The sequence below is a fragment of the Engraulis encrasicolus genome, chromosome 14 (genome assembly GCF_034702125.1).
Source record: "Engraulis encrasicolus isolate BLACKSEA-1 chromosome 14, IST_EnEncr_1.0, whole genome shotgun sequence".
NCBI classification, from domain to species: Eukaryota; Metazoa; Chordata; class Actinopteri; order Clupeiformes; family Engraulidae; genus Engraulis; species Engraulis encrasicolus.
The window spans coordinates 19,378,059-19,390,558 of NC_085870.1; the positions used below are offsets into that span (position 1 = coordinate 19,378,059).

The 12,500-nt window shown below is 49.1% G+C and overlaps 1 protein-coding gene across 1 annotated transcript in view; it reads left to right on the plus strand.

The window, feature by feature from the left end:
• The window catches only part of quo (quattro), an 80,558-nt gene that overhangs the window by 35,643 nt on the left and 32,415 nt on the right, over positions 1 to 12,500 (plus strand). Inside the window, exons 4-7 of the mRNA XM_063215135.1 lie at positions 90 to 148; positions 656 to 799; positions 1,623 to 3,579; positions 10,528 to 10,716. Coding sequence (XP_063071205.1) covers positions 90 to 148; positions 656 to 799; positions 1,623 to 3,579; positions 10,528 to 10,716 — 2,349 coding nt within the window. The remainder of the gene's footprint in view (positions 1 to 89; positions 149 to 655; positions 800 to 1,622; positions 3,580 to 10,527; positions 10,717 to 12,500) is intronic.

Sequence of the window (12,500 nt, forward strand, 5' to 3'; positions counted from 1 at the left end):
CCCATCTCCTTAACCACTAGGCCATGGCTGCCTCACACTGTCCATTGCACAGACAGCTAACTTCGATACTTCAACACTTTTCTTTTCAGGTGACTTCTACCTGCAGGTGGAGCCGTTTGGGGAGCAGGCTGCCCGCATCATCCTCAAGGTACTGCATCCTCACAGAAGGTCATTCAGAGTGCAGTGGTAATTTGTATTTGTTCCAGCAGGCAGTCGTTTCGCAATAGTAGTACTCCTCCCTCACGACACACTCACACTTCCAGAAAACATTAAAAAAGCATGTTAAAAACGTAAAATGTGATGGAGAAATAAAATATGCATGGTAGAAGATACCTAAAAATATACAGTATAAACACCATAGTGCCCTGAATATCAAAAGCTCTCTCTCTCTCTCTCTCTCTCTCTCTCTCTCTCTCTCTCTCTCTCTCTCTCTCTCTCTCTCTCTCTCTCTCTCTCTCTGGTTCCTCTCTCCGTCTTATTGCCTATTGTGTATGCATTTGTGTGTTAATCTACTCTACTCTACTCTACTCTACTCTACTCTACTCTACTCTACTCTACTCTACTCTACTCTACTCTACTCTACTCTGCTCTGCTGTACTCTACTCTTCTCTAATCTACTCTAACCTACTACATTTCTCCCCATCATGACCTCCAGAGCCTCCTGGTCCAGGAGGAGGGGCTGGTGGATCAGCAGCAGGCAGGGGGCTTCGGATCGCGGCTATCCCTTGAGAGTGGTGTCGGACTCGGGGTGGAGGAGACCCCCATCCCAGAGACCTCCTACCCGTGCATATTCACCCAGGTAGGTAGGGGTGGTACTATTTCAAGGGGGGGTGTACAGGGAAGTTAGACCAGAGTGGTATAAAGTAGAAGTTGAATTACTCTTACAGATGTAATTACAGCAATAGTGATATGATATTACATGGTGTCAACTAGGGCTGGGCGATATGGAAAAAAAACAATATCACGATATGGATTACTTTATATCACGATAACGATATATATCACGATATAGCACAATTACATATGTTTTCAGTTTTTCTCGTTATTTGCTCTTTATTTTTTCATGTCGCAAAACAACCTTTCTTTAAAATGGATCTTTTTATCCTTATCTTTATAGTTACATTAACGTATAGTGTGTATTGTAACAACATGAAATGTAATTAAATGATGTTCAATTGTATACATTTGATAAAAATTACTATCACGATATAAACGATATAGGTCACGATATACACTTTTATATCACGATAACGATCATATCATATCGTCATATTGCCCAGCCCTAGTGTCAACTACGTAATATCACACTACCAGTGTTGTAATTACATCTGTAGGAAGTACCTCTACTTCTACTTTATACAACTCTGGGTAAGCGTGTACTGTTTGGCCAATCCTAGATGCTTTGTATTTTCTAACTCAGTCAGCTTTTATTGTCACTTTCTTCATATGCACAAGCCATACAAGGAAAATACATGCACAGGACTGACATTTCACAGACTGACAAAGTGTAAGACAGGACAGGTAACATTGATGGAATGGTAACAATAAGTGATTAAAGCGGTGGTTTCCGAAATCTTTGTACTAACACCTATTTCCCCCCCACCTCCCCACCCGCAACCCAGGCCTGGCTGGAGGAGGTTAACGAGGGCCGCCATGGCGCATCGCTCCGCACCTGTGTGCTCTCCTCTGACCAGGGTGTGGTGAAGGTGCCCTGGAGCGAGATCGTCAACCCCGAGTTCCTCGACCGACCCAAGAGCAGGATCCACAGTGCCGCGTTCATGACGGACGCCATGTTGGCGCAGGGCGTTTTCCCGCCTCCTTCTCCTTCGTCGTCAGCGACTTTGCCGTTGCCGACGGCGGGAGCAGCCCAGTCCCAGTCGTCCGTCCAAAGCGACCTCTCGTCCCTCACCATGGAGACCGTGATTCTTCCGGCCAAAGACGGGATTGCCGTCTCTCTGCGCCTCACCGGGGGGAACCCCAAACTGGTCAAAGCGGACCAACACCACCACCTCCACCACCACCACCACCAGGGCCGCAGCAACCCGTCCGGCAAGCCTGTGGGCTGGGTGGCTCCCAACACCTGGGATACCCGGCACACCCGGGAGATGGAGGGGGAGTACGTTGACCTGGTGGAGTTCAACAAGGAGAAGGAAGCCCTGGCCCTGGCTGCACTCAGTAAGCTACCGCTGCCACCACCAGCACCAGCGCCACCACCCGTCACCCCCAGACCTTCCCAAAAGGGGGTCAGGCCTGTTAGACCTGCCCCTCCTGCTCCTGCTCCTGCTCCCGCCCCGAAACGGGACAACAACCACACAACAACCCCCGCCGTGCAAGTGCAAGCAGGCTGCTCCCCAAATCTTCCTGCAGAGCTGCTGAGCTCCCCTTACAGCAATAAGGGGCCAATACCTCTCACCCTTGAGCTGGAGGCCAAGAACAGGCACCGGGAGTCCTACCTGGCCGCTCTCATGAACCCCGTGACCTTTGAAGGCACCCTAGCACCACTGGAGGAGTCTGGGACGGATGCGGAGGAACTTGGGGGTCTGGGGCCCGGAGGGCGTGAGGCCGCTTTGGGTCACGAACAGCCAACTCCGCAGCCAACCAGGCACCATCACCATCCGTCGTCGCCGCCGCTCGTCTCTCTGAGCGAGAGAGAGGGAGGAGGTGGGTCTCCCCGTTTGCTCAGACACTTGGGCCCCGCGGGGCGGCCTTGTGTGAACGCGAACTGTGGGTGTCCCAACAAATGCACCACTGGGACATCCGCTGGTCAGGTCCAACAGGCGCTGCAGTACACACACCAGCACCAGCCAGCCTTGGGTGGCCAAAGTCAAGACGACCTTCAAAAGGGACACGGCGGCGGACACGGCCAGAAATTCCCCAAAACCCAGATGTTACACAAACTCGGGCAGCAGTGCAAGCCACACGCAAGCACGGGCGTTGGCCTGGGCACGGGTCTCGCCAGTCAGGGACAGTCACGGACTGAGCTGGAAGGCGCCCATCCAAACAACCACCACAACCAACACCACCACCACAACCAGACGCCTCTGGTGGCCAAGGACCCGTGCCTGGCAAAACACCCCAGAGCGCCACTTCAAAGCCAGGCTCCGCAGCAGGCCCCGTGGCCACTGACCCCCTCCCCCACCAAGACCCCTCCACTGCGCCGCATGGCTGTAACAACAGCAGGCCTGTGTCCCAATGGCCCTGCCGCTGCTGTTGGTGTTGCCGGTGTTAGTGGTGGTGGGAATGGGGGCATTACGGCTATTACGGGTGGCCTGGGAGCCATGGCCCTTGCGGAGATCCTGAGAGGAGGTGGTGGAGGAGGCGGCGGGGGGGCGAAGGGCAGGACTAAGCAGCACTCGCTGTCCTCCGTATCGGACTCGGCCCATGAGTGTCTGCAGGCCCAGGCTCAGGCTCAGGCCCAGGCCCAGAACCAGGGCAGGACACCGGGAGGCAGGAGCCTGAGCGACATCTGCCCCGAGATCATCCCCAGTATTCGGGTCATCCAGAACAAGAAGACCACCGCCTTCGGGTTGGTCTCGCCCAAGCTGGACAGGAAGGCACAGTCTAAACAGGCTAAAAAAGGTAACAGCAACAAAAAAAGCAAAACATTATGTTAAGTTTACACTTAGCTTTTCCCAAGACCCAAGACCTCAGTAATTATTGTTAGGCCACAGCTAAACAGGCTAAAAAAGTTAACAACAAAAAAAACATTACATTAAATAAGCATTACATTACAGCAAGTACATGGGGTTGCCTTATGCCTTTTGCACATTTCAAATGGCTATAAAAAATTATATCATATTACACTTACATTTTCCCAAGACCCAAGACCTCTGTAATTATTATCAGGCCACATCTGCCTCCAAGCAAACAAAAACATTGTCATAACAGTTATATCAACATAGTGCTGTAATTGCTGCTTTCGTGGGTGGTGTTCATCTCGGTTGGTTTCAGGCAAACCTGGGATGTCCACCCATACAAGCGGTCGTCTTTGTTTAATGTACTATATGTTTATTCAACACCGTCTGCGCCGATGTGTTCTTGGGACGTCAATTTATGTTATAGCCACCTATATAGGCCAGCATATTCCAAACACTTCCCGCAATGTAAACCGAACAAGAATATATGACAGCTAGAATTTAGACGAGCTGAAGAGTCTTGGCACGAGTTAATACCAGGGCGGATGCTGTATAAACACAACAGTGATTTACAGGGAATAAAAGCATGACCTTGTGTGTGTGTGTGTGCGTGTGTCCGCCCCCAAAGAATGTGTCCATGCCTGTGCGGTTAGAGGGAGGCAGAGAGGAGAGCTAATGGCTACTGATGAGGTGGGGTGTCAAAGGGCAGAGGTCAGGGGCGTTGGTGTCGGTCCAGAGGGCGAATTCCAGAACATTCCTCTATCTCTCTCTCTCTCCCTCTCTCTTGCTCCCTCTTTTTCTCAACCCTTCGCTCGCTCTCTCTCTCACTCTCTCTCTCTCTCTCTCTCTCTCTCTCTCTCTCTCTCTCTTACTCCCTCTTTTTCTCGACCCTTCGCTCTCTCTCTCTCTCTCTCTCTCTCTCTGTTTCTGTCTGTTTGTCTGTCTCTCTCTCTCTCTCTCTCTCTCTCTCTCTCTCTCTCTCTCTCTCTCTCTCTCTCTCTCTCTCTCTCTCTCTCTCTCTCTCTCTCTCTCTCTCTCTCTCTGTCTCTTTTTCGCTCTCTCTCATATCTATCGATCTGTCTCTGTCTCTCTGTCTCTGTCTCTGTCTTTCTCTCTCTCTCTCTCTCTCTCTCTCTCTCGGCGTAGAATAGATGCATTCATGAGTGAGCGGAAATAGCTCAGACCTCCTCCTCTCTCAGACTCAGAAGTGTCCGGGGACAAAACTGCAGCACAAGGACGAAGCACAACACAACATTCCTTTATAGGGTAGGAACATCTCAGAAGGCTGGGGGGAGAGAGAGAGAGAGAGAGAGAGAGAGAGAGAGAGAGAGAGAGAGGGAGTGATGAAAAAGAGAGAGACTGAAGAAAAGATGGGAGGGAGATATAGAGAAGCAAGACCAGAGAGAGAGAGAAAAAGAGGGGGAGAGACATGGCTGTGAAAAAAACGACTAACAGCCACTGATTGTCCGCCCTGACACAACCCACACATACATACTGTAACAACACATCTGAGTGTCTATGAAGACTCTCATTCATGCAGATCATGCGGTCCAAAGAGGTTTTTGTAGTATGAAACATTTGATTACAACTGAACCCTTCGAGAGCGGTCTGGGTGGAAACCAATGATAGTGTTGACAAGATGTGTAGTTACTGCACTTTTAAGGGACTGTTTGTTATTTATTTTCGGCGGCGGCGGAAGATGTCCACCTTTGATCGTCAAATTTTGCATGACCCTCCCCTAGCAAGCTTCTGAACTTTGATGACCCTCCGTGACGCTACGCCGTCAAAAAATGCATGACCCTCCCCTATGAAGTAGTAAATAGCCATATTCTACCTTATTTTTTTGACCAACGCTGCTGCTTACTGAATGTTGTTTGCACCCTCTTGAAAAGTATAGCTTACTTCACGTACGCAGGGGCATTTCATACAGCCGCATGATAATGTTCTTCAGACACAAAAAAAGATAGCGAGCTTAAAAAAAAAAGATGACCCTCCCTGCAGAAATGAAAAAAATGACGTGACCCTCCCCTACTTTCTTCCGGTGACCCCGAAAACGAACAGTCCCTAATGTCTGCTAAATCTGCATTGCAAATCTCTATATACTGTATGGCCAACCTAAATCACAAGTAAGAGATATAGTCTGGAAACTACAGTATGTATTCATTTTCTTGAAAGGGAGATGCGGTTAATGGAGTGCTACAAATGTCTATCATGCACATGCAATTGGTAGGAGTATACTCCCCTACAACACTGCAACTGAAAATAAAGCCATTCAAAGTCGTGGTGTTAGTTTGGATATTGTAGTTACTGCAAATTTGACATCGCGATATCTCTAAAATGGGACACAACTGGACCATAAGGCTTTTTCACAAGATAAAAGAGGTGTTATAAAGACCATTAGTCTGAACTCAATTTCGATAAAATACTGCATGCTAAAAGAATCAACTGTTGGGATGTTGATCATGGAGGAGTGCTGCTTCACTTTTTTTCTCTTTAGCAGGTGCTCTTTGGCTCAAGGAAATAAAGTTTCTTAAAATGATGGTCAGACTTAGCTCCAGTTGTGGCTGTTGATAAGGTCTGCCAAAGATTCCAAGGCACGCTGCTGGTGAATTTAAAAAGCCTTTAATTAAACGGGCTGGCGCGTTGCGACTACTGTCTTTTTCAGAGCCTAAACACTGACTAATTCCCAAGTCCCTATAACAAGGAGAAGGCTCAGGTAATCAAGTAGGATTAAGTGTCAGGTGCATAGACTCCACCTATCAGTCATTTAGTGGTGCACCATGTCACACATAAACCTCACATACAAGTTAAAAACAATTAATGTTGCTACAGTACTGCACTTTGCCTTTGTAGGGCAGTATTGTGGTTACTGTTGTATGTACCTCTGTGCCGTGTAGCTGAGTGAGTGTGCTGAAGTGTGGACTGAGGGCCTATCTACAGCATGTACAAGTACTGTAGACCAGCCAGCCAGTCCTCTTCCCACGGGTAGCGCAGCCCAAGCAGCGATAAGGGGATTGGGGAGAAGAAGACACGTCTTTCAGAGGCATCTCAGTTCAACCATAGGCTGTGTGTGTGTGTGTGTGTGTGTGTGTGTGTGTGTGTGTGTGTGTGTGTGTGTGCGTGTGTGTGTGTGTGTGTGTGTGTGTGTGTGTGTGTGTGTGCGTGTGTGCGTGTCTGTGTGTGTGTGTGTGTGTGTGTGTGTGTGTGTGTGCGCGTGTGTGTGTGTGTGTGTGTGCGTGTGTGTGTTTAAAGACACTCACAACAGAGCAACTTTTTGTCAGCCTAATTGAGCAGTCAGTGATCAAAGTGGGGCCCAACAGGCAGACGGGCTGAAATGAGCTGCGATTATCAAATGAGGCACAGATCTCTCTCTGTCTCCCTCTCTCTCTCTCTCCCTCTCTCTCTCTCTCTCTCTCTCTCTCTCTCTCTGGCTGTCTTTCTCTTTTTCCTCTCTCTCTCTCCTCTCACTGTTTTGGTGATCCGTCCATCCCGAACAACCCCCCCCCCCCCCCCCCCTCTGTCTGCACAGCTGTGCTGCTGTATGTCACTTCTAGTTCACATACTCACACTTACAGCCGCAACACGAGGAAGAGAATTCAAAGCTCTTGTGTTGTGTATAGCGGAGATACTGTACGTGGGAAAGTTCTAGAAAAGGACTGTTGAATGTGCTTTTCAGTATGTGAATGTGTTTCGAATTTTTGAGAGTCATCGGGTACTGTATGTCCGTGTCCAGTCCGCACTTACATGTACCGCTTCAAGGCTGTTGAGAGCAAGGCTCTTGGCTGGTGAAGACACAGTAGAACCTCTGAATTCCTACCTCCATTATCAACACAGTCCTTGACTTGACCTTGAGTGTTTTTTTTACAGTGCAGGTGACCTTTCGAGGATATCTTTCAAGCTTTCACGTGAAGTTGCTAACAACTAAATCCTTTTAAATAATGCCAATATTTCACGTAGACGGCATGAGAAAAACTTTCATTGCATGTTAGTTTAGAGTTACGTTCAAAAAATGTGGTGGGCGACTTTTGACATCATTTGGCTTCATTCTTTTGGGGGTCGAGACTATGAATAGCGTCTTTCCGAGGAGGCCCCCATGGATATAAGGTTACTATACACACAGGCACCAGGTGCAGTGAAGGTGTGTCGTTCATGAACGAGCCGGTTCTTTTGAACGGCTCCCTGAAGTGAACGATGGGAACCGGATCACAGCTGGGGGAGCCACTCGACCGTTATTTAGTTCATTTTTCATTCATTTTAAGCACGTGACCTCGACCAGAGTAATTCAATTTGGGAAAAAACACAATTTTTTGCCTCAAAGAGAGGCAAAAACGGTCTTTAGAAGCAGGAGAATAATCAGTTGTTGTTTGGACAAAATTACCTTGAGGTGGAGTCAAAATATTACATTCTTAACACTGAATAAATAATAAAGAGCCAAACGAGCCAGTTTTTTGAACGGCTCTTTGAAAGGAGCGAGCCACTAAGATCCGGATCCCGACAAAGAGCCATAAATCCCATCTCTAAAGGGCTTCAAATGCCGTCCAAATCAGGGCTAGGGAGGGAGGCCCTTGCTTTGGCATGTGATCGTGTGAGCTTTGGCCAGACATAGACATCTTAGGACGGGCTGTATTTAAACATCACCCCTTTTGGGGTCATCCTCATTCTCACATCCTAGAGTTACACACAAGCATCCAAGCATGCAGTTCAAGTCTGCTGTGACAAGACTGCAAAGGCTTTATACACCATCGTTCGCACTCACACACACATGCGTACACACGGACACACACACAAGCTCACACACACACGCACGCACACGCACACACACACACACACACACACTGTATCTTCTACCTCAACCACCCCATTCCCTCTCACATTCACTAACACACACAAACATGCATACACACACACACACACACACACACACACACACACACACACACACACACACACACTGTAGGGGTAGTCGCGTGAGAATTGAAATCCTCACACGGACCGCACCACGTAATGTAGGGGTAGTCGCGTGAGAATCGGAATTCTCACACGTTACGCCTACATTACTGGTGCCCCGTGTGAGGATTCCGATTCTTACGCGACTGTACCTACATTACGTGGTGCGTAACGTGTGAGAATTCCGATTCTCACGCGACTACCCCTACATTACTGGTGCCCCGTGTGAGGAATTAACGATAACAAGTCCGAGTAGAACAGGGAGAGAAAGAAAACGAAATAAAAGAAATAACAAGTAGGAGACGTTGCCGTCTACGCAGCCATTACGAGTTGTAAAACTACAGGAAGTGGGGTTTCAGCGTGCTTGTGTAGGTGCTGCAAGCCCAACTTGGCTAATGGCTAACTTGCAGAGCGCTCCGAGCAGAGTTGACTATTCAGAGAATGGTTTACTACAGATTATGCACTCACAGTGTATAAAGGAGTACCGAAATGCTCGGAGGGTTCTGAGAATCAAGTATTTCGAAAGGGAGAGAGTGGAAGAACGAGAGAGAGGGAGAGAGATACAGAGAGAAGGGAAAGATAGATGGAACTCTAGTGGCTATGCGTGTCTGTGTAAACAAATGGTTAGCGTTGCGTTGCTAACCTAGGGCCGGCTATGGCCCGTTACAACAAAGGGGCGCAGCGCGTGTATGGACTAGTCAGCGAAACGGCCGCGCTATGACGGTCCTCGGAGAGCTCAGAATACTGATGGTTAAATCAATACTTGAACTATTCCGTGCGAACGCCACAAGCGGGGTCGCTAGGCTTAGTAGCCAGTAATACAGAATGGGTTAGCAGAGGGGAACCTAAGCTAAGAGGAAGGATAGACAGAGAAGCAGGAGAAATGCAAATAAACATGTGCACATGAAAAATAACTCAAGTCATAGTTCAAAAACACATCTATCTCAGTACATAAGCTATGCCCAGTGCCTACTGTGTGAGATGAAGAGGGAGATCCAGTTTCCAAAGGCGCGGTACGTCCGTCTGGAAATGGGGATTGCAGTCCACGTTTCTCTCGTCCTCGAGAGTTTGGGGCTGCAAAAGTCTTTGTTGTTGCGGCTTCGAGATTCTTCGGTTGAATCCCAAATGCAAGAAGTTTGTTCCACGGAGGCGTGCGTGGATATTTCTCGCAGTGAACTCGCCTTTAGTTCACAGTGTCCGGATGAAAGTCTTAAGATATGACCAGGCAAGACCTTAGACTTGAAGTGAGGAATTCTTTGCAAAGTGTGTGTAAGATGAACTCAGCAGTCTATGTTTGTTATTCGGCCAAATATCAAACAATACTTTGTCCAAAATTGCGCAAGTTGCTCTATACGTCTCGTCTGTCCAGCAGTCAAAACTAGAGTGAGGAACAAAGGCCCTGGGGAGACCCTTAGGTGTTGACCAGGTGATTGTGGGTGGGGCTTTGGTCACAGTGCCTCCGAAAGGAGGAGGACTGAGAACAACATGGCAGGGACCCTGGGCCAGCCATTTGGTGGTCAGAGGGGAAGTAACTCTTTTACTAGTGATTATTGATGACCTTCGTTTCAATCATCATTAGTTTGAGTCACATGATTCTCATAACTTTGTCATGAGTTTCTCTGCGTAGAGAAGTGGCAGGAATTTTACCTACAACACACACACACACACACACACACACACACACACACACACACACACACACACACACACACACACACACACACACACACACACACACACACACACACACACACACACACACACACACACACACACACACACACACACAACACAGCACACAGATGCTTTTGTCATTCAAGGTAAACAGCAGGACATCGGCCATACATACATCACATGCATTCAACGAGCATACCATTTGTCTGACCCATTTCTTTCATAATTCATCATTTCCTCCATCTCATGTCCGGTCTATGTCTCTTGGCAGATCCCGGCACCCCACCAGCACCTGCCGGAGGTCTCGACCATCTGCTCCAGACATCAGGGGACCAGCAGCCAGCGGCAGCCCAGGGGAGGCAGCCTGTGCCTGGGCCTCGAGTGCCGGCGTGTCCCCTCTTCAAGCCCTACTCTCCAGACAGCATCACTCTGCTGCCTCTGGCCATCGCCTGCCTGCCAGGTACGTACCGCTGGTGGCTCAGGTAGTAAAGGAGCTGTTTGGCACTCACAAGATTGCAGGTTCGAGCCCCGCTCTACTTGACCCCATCAATGTGTCATTGAGCAAGGCATTTAACCCTAGGTTGCTCCTGGTGGCAGGGTGGTAATCAGCATGGCAACCACTGCCACTGGTGTGTGAATATGATTGTGAGGCATACAATGTAAAGTGCTTTGAGTGCTCGAAGGAGTGGAGTCCATTTACCTCTCCATGTAGGAGAGGAGAGGAGAGGAGAGGGGAGGAGAGGAGAGGAGAGGAGACAGGAGAGGAGAGGAGAGGAGACAGGAGAGGAGAGGGTAGGAGAGGAGAGGAGTGGGTAGGAGAGGAGAGGAGAGGAGAAAGAGAACAGAACAGAAGAGAAGAATGGATAGGAGAGGAAGGGAGAGGAGAGGAGTAATGAGAGGAGAGGAGAGGAGAGGAGGTGGTGCGGTGGTGACTCAGGTAGTAAAGGAGCTGTTTGGCAACCACATGGTTGCAGATTCGATACCCGCTCTACTTGATGCCATCGATGTGTCCATGTGCAAGATACTTTACCCCAAGTTGCACCTGGTGGCAGGGTGGTACTCTGTGTGGCAGCCACCGCTGTGTGAATTTGAATGTGATAGGTCTTTGTGAGGCATACAATGTAAAGCGCTTTCAGTGCTTGAAGGAGTGGAGTCCATTTACCTCTCCATGTAGGAGAGGAGAGGAGAGGAGAGGAGAGATGAGGAGAGGAGGGCATAGGAGAGGAGGGCATAGGAGAGGAGAGGAGAGGAGAGGTGAATAGAGGAGAGGAGAGGAGAGCAGAGGAGAGAAGAGGTGAATAGAGGAGAGGGGAGGAGAGGAGAGCAGAGGAGAGAAGAGGTGAATAGAGGAGAGGAGAGGAGAGGAGAGGGTAGGGGAGGGGAGGGGAGGAGGATATGAGATGAGAGGAAAGGAGAGGAGAGGAGAGGAGAGGGGAGGGGAGGAGGATATGAGATGAGAGGAGAGGAAAGGAGAGGGGAGGAGGGGAGAGGAGAGGAGGCGTGGAGAGGAGAGGAGAGGAGATGAGAGGGAACTGTCTGCTTGAGATCTCCCTACAAGGGGGGCTATCTGATGTGCAACCCCTGATAAACATGCATCCCCACCATCTCTGCCTTTGTGTGTGTGTGTGTGTGTGTGTGCCCAAACAGCTGCCCCGTCACTGTCTCTCAGGTCTCTATCTTGTCCCTATCGCCTCCATCTGACAGCCTCTTCCAATTACCTGTGTGCACGCGTGTGTGTGTATGCGTGCATGCGTGCGTGCGTGCGTGCGTGCGTGCGTGCGCGCGTGTGTGTGTGCGTGTGTGTGTGTGTGTGTGCTTGCTGCTTCTTTTCCATTCCCCAATCACTTGGTAAAGCAGCATTTACCCAAATGAAGTGCACACACATACACAGATACGCCATCACACAGACATGCACACACACACACACACACACACACACACACACACACACACACACACACACACACACACACACACACACACACACACACACACACACACACACACACACACACACACACACACACACACACACACACACACACTCAGAAACGTACACAGAGCTCCTACACTCATTACTTCCTTTTGATCCTTTGCAACAAAATCACAAAATCACACATCTGTTTCCAGATTAGTGTTGTAATGTGCTGCCAAATGCACGCACACACAAGCACACACACACATACACGCACACACGACACACACAGACACACACACACACACACACACACACACACACACACA